The sequence below is a fragment of the Rhea pennata genome, chromosome 1 (assembly GCF_028389875.1).
Source record: "Rhea pennata isolate bPtePen1 chromosome 1, bPtePen1.pri, whole genome shotgun sequence".
In the NCBI taxonomy this organism is placed as follows: domain Eukaryota; kingdom Metazoa; phylum Chordata; class Aves; order Rheiformes; family Rheidae; genus Rhea; species Rhea pennata.
The window spans coordinates 151,111,792-151,133,435 of NC_084663.1; the positions used below are offsets into that span (position 1 = coordinate 151,111,792).

The 21,644-nt window shown below is 36.5% G+C and overlaps 2 protein-coding genes and 1 long non-coding RNA gene across 9 annotated transcripts in view; 2 read left to right on the forward strand and 1 right to left on the reverse strand.

Moving 5' to 3' along the window:
• LOC134154973 (E3 SUMO-protein ligase RanBP2-like) overlaps positions 1–14,666 on the forward strand; it is a 35,617-nt gene extending 20,951 nt beyond the window's left edge. The window contains exons 21-30 of one of the 4 annotated variants that reach the window (XM_062601652.1): positions 1,024–1,101; positions 5,549–5,716; positions 6,562–6,654; positions 7,573–7,769; positions 8,644–8,875; positions 9,453–9,551; positions 9,704–9,849; positions 11,371–11,644; positions 11,793–12,127; positions 13,181–14,666. In XM_062601652.1, the coding sequence (XP_062457636.1) occupies positions 1,024–1,101; positions 5,549–5,716; positions 6,562–6,654; positions 7,573–7,769; positions 8,644–8,875; positions 9,453–9,551; positions 9,704–9,849; positions 11,371–11,644; positions 11,793–12,127; positions 13,181–13,486 (1,928 nt within the window). In that variant the 3' untranslated portion in view covers positions 13,487–14,666. Of the gene's footprint in view, positions 1–1,023; positions 1,102–5,548; positions 5,717–6,561; positions 6,655–7,572; positions 7,770–7,806; positions 7,964–8,643; positions 8,876–9,452; positions 9,552–9,703; positions 9,850–11,370; positions 11,645–11,792; positions 12,128–13,180 lie in introns of those variants that run through there. The other 3 variants (XM_062601653.1, XM_062601655.1, XM_062601656.1) reach the window with 3 other exon arrangements.
• LOC134154974 (uncharacterized) lies at positions 7,251–15,389 on the reverse strand. The gene is made up of 4 exons (XR_009961389.1): positions 15,369–15,389; positions 14,489–14,522; positions 7,845–7,942; positions 7,251–7,334 (listed from the first exon to the last, which is right to left on the reverse strand). It is a non-coding gene; the product is annotated as an uncharacterized LOC134154974 (long non-coding RNA).
• Positions 15,390–15,588: 199 nt separating this feature from the next.
• The window catches only part of CCDC138 (coiled-coil domain containing 138), a 35,422-nt gene continuing 29,366 nt past the window's right edge, over positions 15,589–21,644 (forward strand). For 3 of the 4 annotated variants that reach the window (XM_062575238.1, XM_062575247.1, XM_062575253.1), the window contains exons 1-5: positions 15,589–15,664; positions 16,451–16,511; positions 17,469–17,607; positions 18,344–18,456; positions 20,249–20,433. In XM_062575238.1, coding sequence (XP_062431222.1) covers positions 15,596–15,664; positions 16,451–16,511; positions 17,469–17,607; positions 18,344–18,456; positions 20,249–20,433 — 567 coding nt within the window. In that variant the 5' untranslated portion in view covers positions 15,589–15,595. Of the gene's footprint in view, positions 15,665–16,450; positions 16,512–17,468; positions 17,608–18,343; positions 18,457–20,248; positions 20,434–21,644 lie in introns of those variants that run through there. The other variant, XM_062575261.1, reaches the window with a different exon arrangement.

Below are 21,644 nucleotides of genomic sequence, written 5' to 3' on the forward strand. Positions count from 1 at the left end.
TTTAACTAGCAAATGATTCAACTCTGCAACTTATTAAGCAGTTTTGTTTTACTGCAACTCTTTTGCATTTTTGCTGTCTCAGTGATGTATAGGTGCTCTCAATATTTTAATGCAAATGCTCATTACCTTTGCAATTTCTCAAGAGTTTCAGCTTGTGAATTTTAAGTCATAATTATTGCATATAACAAGCAAACTTCCATAAGAGTGTGCTGCAGGATGCAGTGAGATTTATTAGTGAGAAGTAAAAAATTTCAGGTAGAAACTGAAGTGCACTGTATGAATTTCAACCTTAAGTGCTTAAAGAAGCAGCTATGGATTTATTTTCTTAGTATCAATCTGACTACCTATTTAAACCTATTTGTGAGTGGATCTTACTTTAAATGGTATAATGTGCGAACAGCATATCTGTGATTCACCTAAAATTAGAGTAATTGCCCTCATTGAATGGATGGGTATTCTGATATTGCACTTGATATGTTCTTTTCAAGTCACAAGGCTTTAGCCTCTGCAACTTCAGAGGTGTAGCTTAACTCGCACCAGATGTTGGTCTCTTTTCTTAGCTTGAAGAGATCAAAAGAGGTTATATGATTGCATCCTCAGTTGCACAGTCTCTGACTGTCCAAAAGATGTATTTGCAGAAGTTGAGTCTGCTACATGACTGCTGTAATGTGTGAAGAATGTGATGTACTAGTATTTTAATGGCAGAGTACTTCTTACTGAAGTCTTCATGATGTCTTTCCTATCAGTGCAGGGCTGTTTGGGATGATTGTTTTTAATTTAGTTATTAGACTCAACACACAGATAACTTGACCTGATAATTCTAACTATAGCATAATAAAGTGAGATGACAGAAAGTAATAGCTGCAGTTTATTCAAATGAGTTAGATAAGCATACATAGAACTAACAGATTAAATTTTCTGTTGTGACCTGTAACTATGGAATGCTTTCAGAACATAGGTAAGTGTATTCTACTCCTTTCAAATTCCAAATAAACACTTATGTCCACACAATTTATTTTCTAGGATTTAATTTTAGTCTTTTTAAATCTAATCCAATGGCCTTTTGGACAACCACACCTTCCTTGCAACCTGATAGTGAAGGTATTTACAGACTGCACTGAATGTGTGATAAAATTGTTCTTTAGGAGGCATGGACAGTGACTCAACTGTGGTAAAACGGTTGGCTCAGTAATCCGTACAATTAATATGCATGCTGGAAAAGAGTACTTGAAATTGTGTGTCTGACTTGCACATTTGTCTATTAAGAGAATGTCTCTAGCCTTTAATAGGTGAGTTAGCACAATTGATGGCCTTCTTTAAGCTTCCAGCTTGTTTGCCTTTTTTTCTGTGGGTATTTAAAGATCTTGACCTTGCACTTGTCCTTCACAGTTTTACTGAGCATTCACATTGGATTGCTAAAATTCAGCTTTTCTAAGGAGACTAAATTCTATTCCTGTTATCTTAAGGAGGACATCTCTGAACATCTGAGATCTTCAATTTTAATGAAGTATACTTGAAGATCTCAAAACACATGTTATCCAGGAACCTTGATGCATTTAACCTCTGCTGGAAATGATTAATTCTGTTTCTGATTATCAATCTGCTAACCTTTGCTCCTTTTAAAAACACGGAGCACACAAAGATGAGAAAGCCAGCTCTTTAGCTGCTGCTTTACTATGAGACTGTATAACATGATTCCAGCTTAGTTAGAAGGCGTTTGCTGAGTAACCAACTTGTTTGCATTTAGAACCTATAAATAAAACTATTGCTGCTTATAGTTTATAGATTTATAGATCTATGCTTATAGATTATATGATATTATTAGACATTATGAACAGTGCTTCTTGTAAGTGTACTTGCTGTAAGTATATTCAATTTATGTAGTAAACTTAAACAGCAATTTCATTTTCAAAACTAAGTTTCTATTATTGCACAGTCAGGTGACTCTTCTAACAGTGATTTAATTTTAGTCTTTTCAAATCTAATCCAATGGCCTTTTGGACAACCACAACATTGTCCAAAATTAAAATCTACATAATTAAAAATGTCACTCCGAATACTATTTCCCAACTTAGTATTTCAAGATAATCTACTTTTATTAGACACGGAGCTTCTATTCATCTTCTGTATACTTGATCTAAATTCAAGTGTTCTGTGTTTTAAACATCCCTGACCTTTGGTGATTTTAATTTAGTCATCTTGCATGGATTTTAACAGTTTGATTTTATTCCAGTTATTGTGGATGCCCATACAGTGAAGTGAAACATTGATTCAGTTTTGGGGGAAAGGAGCTAATGCATAGATGCAAGGAAAATTTTGCTACCTCAAATAGATCAAGGGAGATTTTTTAATACAGAAAAAGTAAAAAAAAAAAAAAAAAAAAAAAAAAGATATCGTATTCTTTTTTGATACTTGATCTTTATTCTTCTCTGATAATTGAGATACAGTAAAACACTTCATTACATTGTTAAAGTTGATAATTATCTTCTAATATACCAACTGTCTTCAGTTAAGTTTTTATTGCTTTGTTTTGAGCTGTAAGTGACCTGCTAGCAAATGACTTTGAGAAGTCCTTTCTAAATTAGTTCTTCAAGACCTCCCCATGCAAATAAATAACTTAAGCTTTCAGGGAATATCTTTCAGGTAGCAATTTCTGAATTTTGCAAGGGCAAGCTTCAAGAGAAATTCTAACTTCAAACAGTAGCTCTGCACCTCTGTGCAAAATGACTCTTTTTTAGGTTAATTCATTAGCTTCTTGGAGGGGTTTTGAAACGCTGATTCTGAGTCATGTCAATTGCATGTTATTGTATCAGTTGCATGCATTAAGACTCAATGAGTTTTAATGCTTCCTTTTTATATCCAGAAAATACTGATACTGATGAGGAGAAAAAAATCACTGTTGAGAATAGTTATTTAGCCCTACCTGGTCTTAATGCCAAAGCTGAAATAAACAAAAAATTAATACAGTAGTGAAAAGAATAGCTGTGCATGGTATTCACTTAATTGTATTCCTTTCATATACTAACTTTCTTTTTTTTTTTTAACTGAGTGGAAAGTTCTATTATCATAAAATCAACAGTCTTTAAGAATAGGTTGTACGCACACGTGTTTTCTTGGCTACTTCTGAAAATAAAATTCAGCTTATTGCAGTGCTTTTGAAAAAGAAAAGGGTGACCGGGGGGGTAGAAACTGACTTAACTGAATGAGTGTTCAGGCTTTAACCCTGGCTTCTTGTTTAATCTTAATATTGTGTAGGCAAGTATGTGTTGTAATCTTTTTGTTGTGGTGGTCTTTTCAGACTTGCATGTGGGTTTTGGAACAACAGGATACTAGTTTAGTATTTAGATCAACTTGCAGACCTTTATCTATGGATTAATCTGAACTGACTTCTAATTTTTTTTTTTATTCAGCTACTTGCATGAAGTCTGCTTAAACAGATTACATGAGGATGTCTTATGAGTGTTGTCTGTCAAATATACAGAAGTATATCCTGTGGTGTTGCTAGAGTCTTCTAGCTAGCCTTAAACAGCTCAGATTAAATGATGTTCATACTGCTACCATCTCTCTCTCTTTTTTTTGGAAGAATTCCTTTTTGTTGAGGCTTTGTTGCAAATTCTTTAATACTCAAGAAAACTAATTTTGGCAAAACCTAAATGTCTGTAAGACTAAATATTCTATGCTTAACCATCTGTGGTGAACCAGGTGCAAATTTATTCAGTCCAAGTGAGAGACTTCTTTAACTAATCTGAATGAATAAAGCATTAGTAGATAAGGTATCCTATATAAATCTTTGAAGTGTGATCTTTCAAAAAATAGTACTAGATATACCACTGGTTCTTAAATCAGCCACGATGGATAAGGTTTTTGCCTGGGGTCCTGAGAAAACACGTGGAAATACTTGTTGTGATGATGTGAATTTGGAAATCTGCTGTTCAGGAATTCTATCCTGCATTTACTTTATACAGGCTTGACAGATCTCAAAAAGTGAGCAGAAAGGCTGTAGAAGACTTTGTTAATGATGGCTTTGAGCTACTCCAATTTCTGTAATATCTAAAAGGCTGAAGAGATTTATTTCTGATCAAGGGGAGAATCAATCAACTGGGACAAAGGTGGGGGAGGGAACACTTTAAAAATTCTGTTAAAATTAAGGACTACTGTTTGACTTATAACGTGGCTTTGATCTTACTCTACCAGAAGATATTAGTGGAAAATTACTTTTTAAAAAAGTATTTATTTTAGTGTGCCAGATTTCAGCAAGCCAGGTGGCATGTCTGTAAACATTAAACTTATTTTCTTTCTGTCCGCGCTCCCTTTTGCAATAGTGAACATCAAGCTACTTTAACAGGAAAATTGAAAATGTGCCTCAGAAACAGAGTAGTAGCCTGGTTCCCAGCTGAAATGTTAGATTCCCACTGGCTACTGTGTGTCACAACTTTTGCTGTTCTTTTCACTAGAAAATACTTGCTGAACTTGAGAATGCTTTTTAAGTTTTGCTCACTGATTTGACTCAAACCTGTATTGGAGCATGTAAACAAATGATTTGACTTACTAAAGCAATCAAACCATTCTTAACAATGGCTGAAGCATGGGTATTGCTATGCTTACGGGGTGATTTTTATGAATAGCTACCCATTTTGTCTTAAACCTGCATCCTTTCCCTCTACTCCCCCCCCCATTTTCTCTCTTCGAACAAAACACTATGCAATATTGTCATCTTTAAACTGATACATTCTCCCTTTTTGCTTCCATTTTCTCATAATAATGACAAATCTCTATTTTCAAATCTGTCTTGAGCATGTCTGCTTGTTTTTATAGACTATGTGCTGTTCTGCAGTTTGCTCTAGGCTGTGCTTTTATCTTTAACTCTTTCTGTAACTACATTTGATTATGTCCTATTTAACTTAATGTTGAAAGAGAGAGAGGAGAAAATGCTATATATATGTATGTGTGAATATATATGTACTGATAGTGGTGTTTGTGTTTAACTTGTGTAACCAGTAAAAATTGTAGCAACAGCTGTTATGGCAATAAGTTGGGAGTAGCTAGTAAAAAGCTGAGATTTCCCACAGATGATCTGAAATAAGTCCTATTCAGTTGCTATTTGATATCTTCTGATACTTAAAGTAATTATAATTCAATAGTATATGTTACTGTGAACAACATCAGATTTTCTTTTATCAGAACTAGGTTCATCTCTGTAGATGATTCTGAATGCCTCTTCTCATAGTCCTGTTTTATTTGTATGTAAGGACTTAAGTAATTCTCCTAGCAATATAAGGATGTGTCCTGTTTCCAGTCTGAGAGACTTTAAAGGGAGTATCACAGGATGTAGTCTGGTATGCAGATTGGAGTTTAAGTTTTAACGTGCTTGGTCATAGCGTTCTTTGATTTTGCTTTTTGTGGATGGCTGTAAAATATATAAGCTTCAAAGGTGTTTTTATAACTGCTTTAGAATAAATTCAGCTATGTAATAATGTCAATGTAGAATTAATGTTATTGCCTGTTCTGAAATTATTTGGTTTTAATGGTTGTTCAATTTTTGTAAAAGCTGAGAAGAAGAAACTATCAGAAGATGATTTTCCATCTGATGAGGTTATACTTGTTTACGAGTTAACACCTACTGCTGAGCAGAGAGCTCTGGCTGACTTTCTTAAGCTACCTTCAACATTTTTTTGTTATAAGAATAAGCCTGGATATGTGAGCGAGGAGGAGGATGGTAAGGAGTGACAAAATTGTCTTTATGTTGCTGTATTGGGGGTGGGTGGATATAATGCTATTATAATAAACAGACACTAATATTTTCTGGACTGATGGTGAATAATATTACTGTGATCTTTTTTTTAAGGTCAAAGATACACATTGAAGTCTTCAACAGCCTCTTACAGTAGAGGCTTGGGAATGACTAAAGGGTATTTGTTGGCTCCTTTGGGGTGTTGACACTCATATTGACAGTTTTTCTGGTTAGAGAAGGCTAATAAATCAGAGGTTTGAGATCATTCCTGTTTGAACAAGGACACCTCATAAGTCTTTTTGAGAGACAAATGTGAGGCGTTTTTTCAATACTTTTGGATTTAATATATAAAAAAGGAACTTGCCCAACTTGCCTAATTATTATTTTTTTAAGGAGCCGTCTGAATTCTTAACATTAAAACTGGAAATAGTTTTGCATCAAATCTGATTCTGTGTAACTAAACTACTCTTAACATCTTTAGGAGAAAATAGGAGAGGACTTTCACAAATATTCAATGCGCTTGCCCGTTTTTATATAGGAGTTTGTTTTGTCTCCCTTCCCCATTTTGTCTCATAGTTCTCTTGATAAAATGACTTGGTACTCAACAAAGAGTATCTTCTGTGCCACACAGTAATAAACATCTAGGCTGCAAAAGTGTTCAGTGGTACATTAAAGCAGATGTATGCACAGTAGGAAATGAAAACATACCTATTGAACTGTGGAACTCTTAAATAAGAATCATGAATGCTTGTTAGGCTTGTGAGATTGATGGTCGGAACAGATTTGAGAGTACCTAGAGGGAACTTGTCAACTTATTTCTTGTATTTAAGATGAAGATTATGAAACTGCTGTTAAGAAACTTAATGGAAGACTGTATCCCAGTGATCCAGAAGAGAAAGGGAAACAGCAAGATGCTGCAAAAGGTATATCTGAAAACACAATAGTCAGGATTTCTTATACTGAAACTTAAGCTGTAAGTCTTGGGCTCTGAGGTTAACTTGATGTTTCTCTGGATAATTTTTAGATGCACTTATATTGGAAGCAGAGAAGTTTCTACTAAAAATAAAACGTAACTTTGAGCTCCGTATGTTTTACTGTTAATCTAGCAATAACTGGTACCTCAATGAGAAAGTTCTGTTTTAGAGAGCCTCTAAACAAGAACATCAAACTGTCTTGCTACTTTGAGACTTAGGCTGATACCTGAATATGTAAAGCTAAGCTTAGCAAGATACTTTCAAACATGTAAAATGAGGCCTCTAAAGTTGTTGATGTAGACAACAGTTGTGAATATCTGCTACTTTCTCCAACAGTAAGTAGGCTTATATTAAGCATATGAGTTTGTACTATCAAAAATAGCTGTAATGGGAACTGTATCCAGTGCTTTTTATAATAACAGTGCAACTTCATTATGCAACACAAGTTTGAGAAACAAACTTCTGAAGTCTGGCTAGGTGCTTTTATAAATGGAGTTTCTTCTTGAGGATATGTGCTTTTACATCCTAGAAAAATTGTTCATGTTTCTGCTTTCCTCAGTATACAAACCTGGATGGAGGCTAGTAATGGTATTTCCAGATTGAGCCCTTCATCATTGTGTGAAAGCATCCTGATGGCAATAGAAAACAAGTGTTACTAAGATTTTTCAATTCTAGTTGCCTTAAGCGAAATTCAATAAGCTAGTTTTCAGTTCTGTTATTTAAATAGCAGTGCTATTTGAAAAGTTGTTGAAGTCGTAATTTAAGATGTTCTAGGTATTGTTAGATTGTGTATAATGTAGATGTCAAAATTATTTTGGTATTTAACTGTTTTACTAGCTGTTTCCCACGAATTCTTATTCTTTGCAGTAGGCATCACAGGAGAAAGTGAAATGGAGAGTGAAAGAGAATGTGTTATTGTTTGGGAAAAGAAACCAACTCCTGAGGAAAAGGCTAAAGCAGAGGCTCTGCAGCTTCCTTCAACTTTTTTCTGTGGTGTTAGCAGTGATACTGAGGGGGACAGTCCAGAAGACTATCAGACAGAAGTTAAAATTCAAGAAATGAAAGTATGAACTAAATCTTTATTAAAATTTGATGTTAAATTTGTACATTTACTTTTCATACCTGTGTGTACTTCTTACCTTCTGGGGACTGAAACATTCAGTAGGGAAGAACTGTGTGACTGATGACTGTGCAGCAAGTCTTCAGCAAAGCTGGAACTGAAGCTTCAGGTTTTAAGCTTTTCAGGGAGAAAAAGGAGGTACATCTTGTTTCATCAAGTATAAACTCTTTTTGCTTGTAAAATTTCTCTCAATGTGTTTATACTAGAGTTGATCGGTTTCTTGAAAGCATGCTACTGCAAGGACCCTGTCAAATTGATATCCAGTGTGTGCCAAGTATAATGACAACAATTTCAGTAATGAAGCTTATAATAATTTATTGATTGTTCTTTGTTTTCTCCAGCTGTTTTTTCTAACTCTTTTGTAAACTGAAGAGGCTGTTCTCTTATTTATGGTATAGGCCCATAATCTCTGGTTGTTTTCAGATTGAATCCACCAGAATTTCAACAGATCTTTAGTTGCCACCTGTGTTTTCACTAGGCAGTATAGTTGCATTGACACAGCTTTTCTTCCTCAAAGTTTCCCCAAAATACTGGATGAATAAGGTAGCTAGCAATTCTGAAAATCTGGGAACCCTACATGAAAGTGGGAGTCTGAAGAACTTAAAGAATCAGCATCATTGTTTTTCAGACTCCCATCTTCAGTATTCCTGTTTTAGTTGGATGAATAAATTGGCAGTAATAGAGACTACCTTGATACATTCTTTTGAGTGGTTTTGTTGTTTGTTTTTAAAGATTGTTCTTAGTCTCCTGAGGAGGTGGTTTGAATACTAAGCTCTTCTAGCTTATTTGCTGATTATTTTACTTTTTATGAATTTCAGGAGAATGAGGTTACAAGCTCAACTGACTTAGCCTGTACCTGTAAGGAGGAAGTATCTACTCCATCAACCAGTGAGGCAACAGTACTTGTCCAGTCAGCTACTAAACATGAGGAACCAGATTCCACCAAAGAAACTGTTCAAGTATCACAGACTTTATCAGGAACTGATGACAAACCCGTTGATTTGTCCACTAAAAAAGAAAGTGATTCAGACTGTGCAAACCCAACGCAAGGTAAAGTCAAGAGGTGGTTCTGTGTGTGTGGTGTTTTTTTTTTTTTTTTTTTTTTGGGGGGGGGGGGTTGGAGATAGGAACTTGTTTTTTGTTTTTTGCTTTTTTTTTTTTTAGAATTATTTATCTAGTATAGCTATTTTATTGAAGAGAAGTAGCACTAATACTGAGTTAGAAACATGAGTACCTATCTAGTCCAAAAAGTAAAACCGTGAATGATGCATGTATGCATTTCCATTCTCAATCTAGTGCATTCTCAAATAACACTACCAGAGAGGATTGCTACTGCATGTTGTACAGTTCGTACACTGTGTACTTTCTTTCATTTATTTAAGGTTAAATACCAGATTTATACCACATGTAGTTCTGTACAGAATAGTGTGCTGAAACTAACTCAGAGTCTCTTGAGCCCTTTTTAAACCATGATAAATGACTGTCGTTATGATGATAGAGGTACGTAAATCTTAAATTGGCATTTATTAGAAGGGAAAAATACTGTAGAGACTCTCCAGTTTATTCTTGTGACTACATGACATCAGAAAGGAAGAAAAACCTTTGACTTTCCCTTCTTCTTTGGTAGAAAACAGAGTCATCTCATTTGGTTTCGCGAATGCTTCAGGCTTGTCATTTGCAGATCTGGCTTCCAAAAACTCTGGCGATTTTGCTTTTGGTTCAAAAGGTGAGTTAAACTGCTCCAAGACAGACACTCAGCCTGACTTTTGCTTCATGAAATACCTTTTGGGCACTGAATTTCTGGTGATTGTTAATAGTTTTGTAAGTTTGTGTGGGGATTTTTGACAGAAATTTTAAAAGTAAATCTCTTGATCTTAGATAAAAACTTCAAATGGGCAAATACAGGAGCAGCTGTATTTGGAGTACAGGCAGCCAACAAAGCAGATGAAGATGAAGGTGGTAGTGATGATGAGGTGGTACATAGTGATGATATCCACTTTGAGCCGATTGTATCCTTACCAGAGGTAAGACAACTTCCAGAGTGTAAAAGGACATTAAGATGAGCATATTTGCAAATAAAGCAAGTTTTTTTTTAAAAAATAAAAGTATTTGCTTAACTAACTTCACTTTTTTTTCTTTACACTTATTCTGTTTCCTACTCTGCCTATATAGAAACATTTGCTATTTTAAATCCTTAGTACAGCTTAACACTGGGCAAGTGTGTGGTGCACCAGTTAGTGATATAAACTTTCAAGGTTTTATACCTTGATTCTGTGTTAATGAGGAAACAAGTACCTGTTGTAGAAGTTAAACAGATTCATCTTAGCATTCTTGGAAAAGGGAAAGGGAAACTGAGTCAGTATTAGCACAACTTAGCTGTGGATTTGTATTGCTGATTTGTAATCAGTTCTGTCACAGCCCTCCCAATTTGAAGGTTTTATTTTAATTTAGATGAGACAATTCCAGAATCACTAAGGTATAAAGATGTAGTAGCACAGTTAAGATTAGGTGAAGGATAAGGAAACTTAGTTGATAAGAGAGAGATTTTGAAGAAGTAGGCTTTAAACTTAGAAGGCAAAGGTAGCATTGTATAACTGTCACTGGGTTTTAATACAGTAGCTCATGTTTTGGTATTAAGCCTTAGTAACAGCATTAAAAATGTTACTGAGGTGGTTGTGTGAATATAGACTGGCTTCCTATAAAAATTAGATTAAAGAGAAGTGCAGTCATTAAAACAAGACCAATAGAGCACAAATACAAAATAGTATGTAATGCCGTTTATCTCAGATTAGCTGTTCAAATTAGTTTGTAACATGCTTTGAAGCCATGCTTTTTTTCAAAATTTCATGTGCCTTTGCTTGTCAGTCATATTATGACTTCCCTGCCCCCATGCCTTTCCTACTGTTTTTCTCCTTCCTTTTCATCTTTCCCTCCATGAATGGCTACTTGTTGCTTATTTCTCCAGTTCTCTCAACACTTTCATATCTGTGTAAGATAGGTTAACTGAAGGATGTTAAAGATCAGTAGTATGCATTCAGAGCCAGGAAGAGATGCAAGACATAAGTCTTGGTTTGTAATACTTATTTGATGTTCATCCTGTTCAACTGTAAATATCAGGTTCTTTAGCAAACTTTCAAATGGAGGAACACCTGAAATGCCAAGTACTGTATCTTCACTTGTTAGCATGCACATCATTCAGCAAACTGGAGCTTCCCTTGGCAATCTGCTAAAGCACTTGATAGTTTAAAAATACCACCCCCTCCCAAAACCCAAACCAAAAATCATGTGCAGTATGGAGAAGGAAAATTGCAGTACTAGAATTAATCTCAAACATTGGAATTTGTTGGAATCTGAAATTTCAAGTGGTGTCATTAGTCTAGACTCTTCATTCATGTGATGAATATGACTATAGAGCTCTATGTACAAAACCACTGGAGGAAGGAAAACATTGGTACTTTTCCATTGTAATATGTTAGAATGATGATAAATGATCGTGAGAATGACTCTCCAGAAAATCCTAAGTACTCTCTTCTGCTGTTTTCTAGGTGGAGGTAAAATCTGGAGAAGAAGATGAAGAAATTCTCTTCAAAGAGAGGGCAAAACTTTACAGGTGGGACAGAGAGGCTGCTCAGTGGAAGGAGCGTGGTGTTGGAGAGATAAAGATCCTCTTCCACACACAGAAGAAATACTATAGAGTCCTAATGAGAAGGGACCAAGTTCTGAAAGTGTGTGCAAATCATGTTATCACCAAAGCAATGAATTTAGTATCCTCAGATACATCAAATAATGCTTTAATTTGGACAGCGACTGACTATGCTGGTAAGTTGTTCGGGTGGCTTTCATAACTCTTTCTAGGTCTTCTGTAGTGCATGTGGTTTTGTTTTGCCCTAGGGATTAAGATGAAAGCTATTCCTATTTGACCCTACTGCAAGGAGCAAAAGTAACCTGGTTTTGGATTTGTTTTCAGATGGTGAAGTAAAAGTAGAACAACTTGCAGTCAGATTTAAAAGCCAAGAAATGGCTAATTCTTTCAAGAGAAGATTTGAAGAATGCCAGCTAAATTTATCAGAACTACAGAAAGGACATCTGTCTCTGGCAGCAGGATTGTCAAAGGACACCAACCCTGTTGTGTATTTTGAGGTTTCTGCTGAAGATGAACCGTTGGGACACATAACCATGGAGCTGTTTTCGAATATTGTCCCTCGAACTGCTGAAAACTTTAGGGCCCTGTGCACAGGGGAGAAAGGATTTGGATTCAAGAATTCCAGGTTTCACAGAATAGTTACTGACTTTGTTTGTCAGGTAAGCAAAAAAAAATGACTTTATGAGAATGAAACTCATCTTGACTGACCATGGCACTTTTTCAAAAATCATTTATCACCTATGTTGTGTCCCCCCCCACACACACACACATGCTGCTTGTCACCAGGATAAACAAAGTATCCAGTCTTTTGACTAGTTGCAGCCTGAATCTGAAACGTGCCCTTTACTACTGATGTTTTGTTTAAACCTGTGTGCTTCTAATAACCAAGAAAACTTTGCTTGCTCATTTAGGGTCTAAGCTAGTTTTGGAGTGTTCCATATGCTATCACTGTAGACTTTCTTAAAACAGTTGAACTTACATACCTTGTGCCCCTGACCATAGGTGACCTTTTAAGGTCACATGAAATTAGTATTAGCTCACTTTTGCTCAGACTTTTCCCAGGTACAAACAAAGGCTTTTCTTTAGAATTGAAGCTTTCCTTTACTATACAATATCCTATATTGTCACCCTTATGCAAGTAGTCAAATAAGGAGGAGCCAGAAGCATGCTGCCTTGCAGAAAGGCAAGATACCATTCATTAGCAGCAGCTGCTGTCCTGAACAGATGGTACTTCTGGAGTATCTGCCCAGGAATGTGATAAAAGCTACTACCTGCATAGAAACAGGAAATTGTTCATCAGTGGTGACTTAGCCTCGATCAATTCTGTGCCTGCAGGCACTAACAAGCAGGTCCTTGATACGATGCTGTGAGTCCCAGCTATCAGGACTAAATGATGCAAGCAAGTAGTAAGAGACTGGCCAAGAGAAGCAGCCATCTTGTGGAGTGGGAAGATAAAATGCTCCATTTGGAACAAACAAGAGAGGACATTCTGCTGTATTAGGGTTAAATTTCCCATTCTACCACTTTAACACCATAAGCAAAGTTGCTGAAGCTGGGATAACTTATATCCAAGTAAATACAATGCTTGTGAAAGTTAAGAATGAACTTCTGTTTTTTTCAAAGGAAAATCTTTACTTTTGGAAGAGAATAAAATTGTACTATTGGTCAATATTTAGGGCCTTGTGAGTTAATGTATTTTGTTTTTGTTTTAGGGAGGTGATATAACTAACCATGATGGATCAGGTGGACGATCGATTTATGGAGGAGATTTTGAAGATGAGAATTTCGAAGTGAAACACACTGGTCCTGGATTGTTGTCAATGGCAAATAAGGGCCGGGATAAAAACAATTCTCAATTCTTCATAACACTTAAAAAAGCAGAACACTTGGACTTCAAACATGTTGTATTTGGGTTTGTGAAAGATGGAATGGATGTCGTAAAAAAAATTGAATCCTTTGGTTCTCCCAAAGGGCTAGTAAGCAGAAGAATTGTCATTACAGACTGCGGGCAAATATAGAGTTATTGCTTTGAGTATAGAGATGTTCTAGTGGTATAAATCTGTATTTAGATGTTATAGACTAATTATTTCAACTTCTCAAAACGGAGACTTATGTATAAATGTAAAATTACAGCTTACAATTGTTTTCTTATGTGTTGTAATTTTTTTGCATGTTAAATAAAAGTTCAGACACTGGCATATTTCAGGTGTACTTGTGTTATCCTGACATATTTGTATTAAATGTTAAATTTTAACAATTAAATCTTAGTCTTATTAAAGTAACTATTGTGTCTTCACTTTACTTTGTAGAAAACTTACCTAATTTGACTTCCTATTCATAAGTTTCTATTTTTGAATATGGAAATCCTAGGTACTAACTGCTGATTAGTAAACTGTAGGCCTTTTGAAAATATTCCCTTCTAGTCTGATAAGCAAAAAGAAAGCTGAGGCAGCAGGCACATAAATGCTGTTTTGTGCTGTTTGAAGTCTCTGAATAGTATTTCAGTATCTGAAATCTAGTGAACAGTTCTTATGTGCAGTCTTTAACACAATTCCATTGTTGAGATTTGTTAGAAAAATAAAATCTTTCAGACCCTCAACTCACTGTTTCTTTGTGCGTGCAAATAATTTAAAATGACTTGATGAATTGTAGAGTTTAATGAACACCATGAAGTGAACTTAGCACTCTTTGGAAAAACTGAAGTATGATGTGTTGCTGCAAATAAGACTGGGATCTTCTCCTGGTTGTCCGATCAATGCACTTACAGTTGTGTTTCCTGTAGCAGAGACTTCTGACCTGATTACACAACTGGATAAGTGTAGTGTGCATACAACTTGTGCTGTCTTACCCTTCTAAAATTTTATGCCTCTGAATAGTGAAATTGCATGCTTGTTTTTTTTTTTGTTGTTGTTGCTTTTGCATCTCAGTGCTGGGAATATCAGGGAATGTGTAATTCTGTATTCTAATTCTATATATATATATATTTTTTTTTTTTTAAGAATATTAAGCATACTCCTTACCTCAAGCTCTTGTCACAAACATGTAGGCATTAGACTGAAACACAGAAAAGCAAAAACTCAGCTCATATCTACATATCCTATGAGAAGGCTTGGTTTATGTATACAATTTTAACATAGGAGTGAACTGCTGACATGATACTTGTATTTTACTTGAATAAAATTTGATCAGGAGTCTGCATTTTTTTTTATTATTGCTTTTTTTGCGTATTCCAGCTTCATATTGGTTAAGACTTTAAAGTTGGCTCTATGAATGCAACTTAGCTCTGTATGTTTTGAAATATGCAGCATCAGTAGCCATACTTGGTAACCATAGAAAATTCTATGTATAGGCTGTATACTAACATATTAAAAAAAAAAAAAAAAAAAAAAAAAAAAAGCCTTTGTCTAAGAAGGTTAGAGCTTTGAAAAGATTTTGCTATTAGCTGTCAACTTCCACTGCGTTTTGTTTGGATGATATTTTCTCTTTTTTTTTTTTTTTTTTTTGAGAAGGGGGTGGAGAAGAGGTGATGTAAACTTTGTTTACTTGCTACTGTTTTGCAATGGTGAAGTTGGATTGTTGGTGATAGCAGGAACATAAATGACATCTACAGAGCCTTTTTGCCTTGGCTTAGAATCAGCTTAGCTTTTTAACCTTCATTCAGGTTCAGCTTTCCACTCCCTCTTCTCACAAAAATATTTAGTGAAATGTGTGTAGAAGGTTTTTCCTAGTTTTAATGGTAGTAACTTTACTTTCCTCATGCGCCACTTAATTTTTCCCGAGCGGTGCGTCCTCTGTTGCTGCTATGCTTTTTAGAAGCAACTCGTGCACCCGAGTAACTGGGTATGTTTGATTTACTGAATTATGGAGCAAGTATGGCATGAGACGCAATACAGAAGGTACCTTTTGGTGTAGAGCCGAGGTCCGCGGCGTGCGTGTGTGAGAGCGCGGGGAAGGCACGACCCCTCCCCCGCCAAGCGCTGCGGCGGCACCGGCGCGGCGCTGACGGGGGCGGCAGCGCGCACGCGCGCCGCTCGGCACCGCCCCTCCGCCAACGGCCGCCGGGGCGCGCGCAGGCGCGCGGCGCGGCGACGGCGGCGGTTTGGCGGGCGGAGGGGAGGGGAGGTGCCATGGCGGGTGCGGGGCTGAGCCGCTCGGTGGAGCGTCTGCGGCGGCGCTACCTGCGGGCGCCGGCAGCGGTGAGGCGGCGGCGAGGGGCGCGCGGAGGCAGCGTGCTCGGTGGAGACGGAGTGTTGAGGCTTTAGAGCCCGTGCGGGTCGCGCTAGGCGCGGACGCTGGGCTGAGGCAGGCGCGATCGCGCAGCGCTGCAGTTTTCCTGCGGAGCGTTACGTGCCTTGCGGTCCTGCTCGGGGCTCTTGAGTGCTGGCGTTGCGCCGGCGGCTCTGCGTGTGAAAGTCGCAGCCTTAGGGTTGTGTGCGAGCACCGCGCTTTTGCACGCACGTTGAGGGTGAGGGCCGAACTGGAATTTAAACAGACTTTGGGTGCTTAGGTCTGTGTTCATTCTTCTTCCACCCTAAGCCTTCTGCTTGCTGACTCTGTTAATAGTGGAAGTGAAAATTGTCTGAAAGTTTGCAGTTCGTAGGCATGTAGCAAAAAAAAACATAATACAAAAAAAGAACGATATAAAAAGCTGGGACATAAGGGTAGATGCCGCTGTTTTGTGACTAGTTATGCTCTTTCATTGGGTGATCTGGTTCATAATAATTTCTTACGGTCTTTTAAATATTTAACACGTAAATAACACTAGCAGTAGACTTTAGGAATATAGTTTGATTAGCTTACTGAGATTGTTTTTATTTGCTTGCTTTTTATGAGGGCTGTTTACTTATATTAAAAAATACTTCTCTTTTTCAAAATAAATAGTTTGTGATAAGAGTTCTGTAACAAAGCAAGCAAGTTGTAATGTACATCGTCGTATAGACAGTTAGGAACTTAAGGGACAATGTTTTTGTGCTTTCTTGTAGGATTATCTTTCGGATGTATTGCATACCAAATGTAAAAGTGGAAGCTCCAAAACATACAAAGGTAACGTGAAAAAAGGAGTGTTTGGGTGTCTCTTTCAGGGAAAATCTTTAGTTAAGCTTTCATTTCTAAATTCATTTTAAGTAGTTTTGTATTTTCTCCTGGCATACTTTAAATAGGTAGAAATTCTTGAAGTTCTGAAGTTCATGAAATCTGGGAACTGGCCTGGGAAAGTTAACGTTGGTTCGCGAACTGTTTGTATTTAAGCCTTGTTTGAAATAACTGGTAGCTGTCCGCATCATTGCACTGTATCTATTTGCCTTTAATGTAAAGGTGCATATTTGATATCTAGAATGTCTTTGGGCTTCTTGAGAAATGCATCTTGCTAGTGCACAAGGATAGCAGAGTAAAACAATGTGTTATCAGACTTTACTTACAAGTAAAAAAGCATATGAATGCAGGCTTTAAAACTTCAGGAAGACAAATCTGATCTGAAAACTAACGATGTCTTTAGCTGTGTTTGTTTTGATTTTCTGAAGAAATCAGGCTTATGCAAATAATCATGGTGGTCTATCTGACCAGCTTTCCCTCCTCATTTCCCTGGGAAACGTTTTAACACCATTTCAGTCAAATATAAAAGGAATAAAGAATCAGAATTAATGTGGTCCCAAGAAGTTGTGTGAAAATTGACAGTTGGATTGATATATAGAAAATCAAGTATTGTTATTTCTGTTGTTAACAATAAGTTTTTGGTAATAGGATTAAATTTATAAGAAGAACTAGGTGATGCACAATGTGAATATAAAGTCAGCATTAAAAAAAAAACTGTCAGAACAGTTTTCAGCTATAAATAATTCTTCTTAAACAAGCAACTCGCTTGTTAACTTCCTAAGTACTTTTTTTTGTGTTGTTAAACCTACATGTTTACATACCCTACATTTCTAATAAGTTATTGTAAAATTTTCAAAGTCAGCTTCTCAAGTGCAAAATAAAATTATTCCTGTTTTATGTATTTCATAGGTGACATGGACAGCTCACTGGAAGATACAGCTATTTCATTATCCAGTGGTTCTTCACAGTCAGAATTTACCCAAAGTGGAAGAAAGAACAGCACCAGATCTTTTAATGATTTTCTACAAGATTTTAAAAACTTGGATTGGTAAGAGCTGTTTCCTCTTCACCACTCCCGTGTTACTTATTGTCTTTCTAAAATCCAAGTAAACCGTGAGTAAACTCTTAATACACTAGGATTTTAAGGCTGATCCCCGTGCAAGGCATACATTCAGAAGTTGTTATAAGATTTCTGCTTTCTTGTTAAGTAAAAAGCTGTTTGTGAGCCACGTATAAAGTATAAAAGCTGATTGTGGTGAGAAATACTTTCACACACTTCTCAATGCAGGATTATAATAAACTGATATAAACTAATCTAGGAGGAAAGCGAGCAACTTAGGCTGATGAGTGCTTTAAGTTTATTTTTAGAGAGAATTTAATTCCAAAAGCCAAAAAATCGCTCTCTAAGGCTACTTTACAGCAAATAATAAAAAATGAAAAAAAGGTTTTTGTGGTTTTTAGCTATCCCAGGTTTTGGTAGGTGGTGATGAGAGAAGAGTATTAATTTTAACTGCATATATGTGCATTTACAGCATGAAAATTCTGTTCGTTGTTACTACTATCAAGTTGCCAACATCACTAATTATTAGGTTAAAATCTTGAGAATAATAATGCCTTTCATCCAAATTATTTAACTCTGTTGTTTTCAGTCAGATATTAAAATCTTAGATTGAGCTGTGCTTGAATTTTTATATAAATCTTTTCTCAGTGTGTATATGCACCATGCTAGAAAGAGTCTCAGTAATTTCAAATTTCCATTTTTTTGTATCTTTTTTTCTCTTTAGCTTTGATGAGCAAGATTCTTTTCATGATTTAAGTGAGCCAGAAGGAGAGGAAAAGACCATTAACAGCTCTGTAACTGATGCAGTTCAAAATATAGCTATGTATATGGAAACAGGTAATAAATATTAATTATCAGTTATAAAAGAAAATTTAAAACTGCAATGTATAGCATTTGATTTAAAGTTTTAGTAAATGTATTTCTATTCAGTTAGTAAGTGTAGTAAGCGGCTAAAATATGTTTTAATTTGGAGATTTAATTTTTCTTGTAAGCCTGAGGCACTCCTCTGGAATTAGTTTAGGAGGTCCAGACATTTTGTGCAATACTGAGACACTTTTTAATCAGAAAAATCAGCTGTTAAAGTCACATGACCATCAGTTCTGTATAATGTGAATTAAGAAGTAGATTCCTTTAAAAAGTAGCTAGCTGCATTTACAAATATTACAGCTCAATAAAATTGGCATTTTAAGAATCATAAGCTGTTACTGGGTGGTGAGAGAAGGTTATCTGTTATCATAGAATTCCCTGAGCTAACTCTATCTAGAAGGCTTTAGTGGAGACAAGCAGGAATTAATTGACTGCAAACATTTGAAATTTTTTGCTGCAGTTGGAGGAGTTTATGACTTTGTGAATCGGTGCAGATCTCTCTCAAGCTGAGAGTTTTAGGTTCAGAAAAACATTGCAGAATTATTTTGAAAGAAGATCTGGAAATGTATAAAGCAAACAAACTGCTAAGAGGCTAAAAAGAAGCTCAAAAGTTCTTTTGAACTCAGTAGGAAATAAAATGGACTCTCACCAAGAGATGTCTTGAGTGGATGGAGAGAGTTTAAGCACCACTTTGGTTGCACTTTTTATAAAAAATTAGAACTTTGAGGTTAAAAAAATTGAGTTGCACTAGTATTGGGGATCGAAGGTAAAGTAAATACAGAATTCTGATAAATACTGAACACATTTGTTTCAGATATGACTATTTATTCTGATTTCTTTTTCCTTTTTTGTGTTTTGTGTTGTCATTTATATGGCATGATATTAGTTAAACTCATCAGGCCTCATATTTGGATTAGTTACTGATTACTCTTTGTATCAGCATCTTTCAAAAATGCCTTTCTTGCATTTCTTCACTTTTTTCCCCCATTGTTGTCTTCTTCAAGAATTAGTTAAAATACTGAAAAAAAAAAGTATGTTAGGAAGATACCAGTGCCACCAGGCTTGGAGGGGGCACAGATAGGATGCCAGAATGCTCCATCCCAGACGTTCTCTTGCTAGCGGATTCTCTTCAACCTGCTCCTTCTCCGGGTCCTCCTGCCCCCATAGCAGATTCAGCATGCAGCAGAACATGTTCAGTTTATTGTCCTGCTCCAGTGCATACCATCACTACTGGCATACCTACTACCAGTCAGCCCTGATTATATCACTTGCTTATCTTATTTGTCTTCTCTTTCCCTGTTTCTTGATGTTCCTTCTCACTGCCCTTTTCCCTCCTCCTTTCTTCTCCAATCACCTGCCAAATAAACAACTCATCTCTAATTACTTCCTCCCCATTGGTCTGAGTTTTGCTACATTCCAACCCAAATTTGTATTTCTGATGTTGTTACCTTGGCCTTAGATGGCATTATCGGTAAGGTTACCTAGGTACTGTTGACCTTTCAAGATTTCACTCCCCAAAGGGTCCAAATACCTCCTTTCAGTTATCTGTGAATTGATTGATTTGAACAAGTCATAGAAAGTGGCTTTGAGCAATTCTCTATAACTCCTCAGGAGATACTTAGATTAATTCTTTATTTTGATATCTCTCAGAGTATACTGGTCACTCTAAATGATTGTTTTTCCAAAACAGTGAAAACATTTTTATCTTTAACTATTTATCTACGATTTTTTTTTAACTGTAAAATGTGTTTTCCTTCCATAGATGACACGTTACTGTCCCATTTGGCTGCAAATACACAAACATGTAGTGAACAGAATACTACCAATGGTTTGATAAGGAAGACTGTAAATGGGACTGAAACTCAAACAAGTAATAGTCAAGGCTTAATACCACCTCACATCTGTCAGATATATGATGAATTATTTGTCATACATCAGAAGCTCCAGGTGCGAACTAGAACAGCCTAAATTTTTTTTTTTTGAGTAATGTTACAGAGCTTCTAATTTTTGGCAGAGAATTCAGAAATTATTAATATGCTAAGTCACTGTCATCATTTGCCTCTTTCCCTAATTTTTCTCTGTTTTTACTATTCATATTGTTGAATATGTTGGGGTTTCCATAAACAATGGAGTTATTACAGAGGCTCAGAAATAGTGTAATGCTGTAATGACATGTTTAATGATATGCTCTATGGTTAGAGAAGAGCTATGGGATTTGGGGACCAAATCTACTCAAGGACTTTGGACTTTAAGTGCAAGTCTGAAAATGTTTCAGACTTCCCGCAGTAAGCATTACTTGAGTCCTGAAAGCATCTGCTGATCTGAAGTGCTGTGTTTTGAATCACAGCAATCTTTGCATCTCTATGATCAGGGTTCTGTATGTTGTGTACATGCTCCATGGCCTGGAGGACATGGGAACAGGCCCCGGCAGTTCTTGTGTAATACAGGGTTGGTGAGGAGTCATGAACTCTACCAAAACCTTTAGAGCAGACTAGTTTAAGTTCTTACCCATATCACTTGGAGAGTATGTGTTTGCTGGTTTGGCAGTAGTGCTTTGACTTGCATAGTGGTTAGATTAGGAGCTAAGATACTTTCTCAGCTTGAGGGAATTTGAACACAGCGCTGTTGCTTCCAAGAGGAGTGTCTTGTGACAGAGTCGGGGCATGCAGTGGGTCACCTGCAACTGATGCTTCTCCAGAGAGTGTCTGAAACTATTCTCCTGATTCTGGGAGTTTAAGAGTGCTTGCCTTGCTGGCCTCCTGCAAAGCTCCTGTTCTGCTTTATCTTTCCCTCTCTACTAGTAAAATTAACTCTGTGTCCGTCTCTTCCCCAGCACTTTTCCAGAGGTGCTTCCCCTGAATTGAAGAATCAGTACTGTAATCTAGTATTCAGGTCAGACAGCCACTTCAGACTCTGATCTGTCTTACAGTTAGTAGCATTATCCAAAACTTTCAGAAGCAAGAGTCTAAGTTTAGTTATCTAGATTGATATCTGAACAACCACATAGTGTATTTTGGGAAGTCAGACAACTCTACCACCTATCAAAGTTGTTTGGGTTAATGTGTGGGGAAGCTGGAGGTAGATGGCCATTAGGATACTTTTAGTTAGTGAACCATTTTGCAACCTTCTGTATAGTTTTACCAAAAACTAAAGGCATC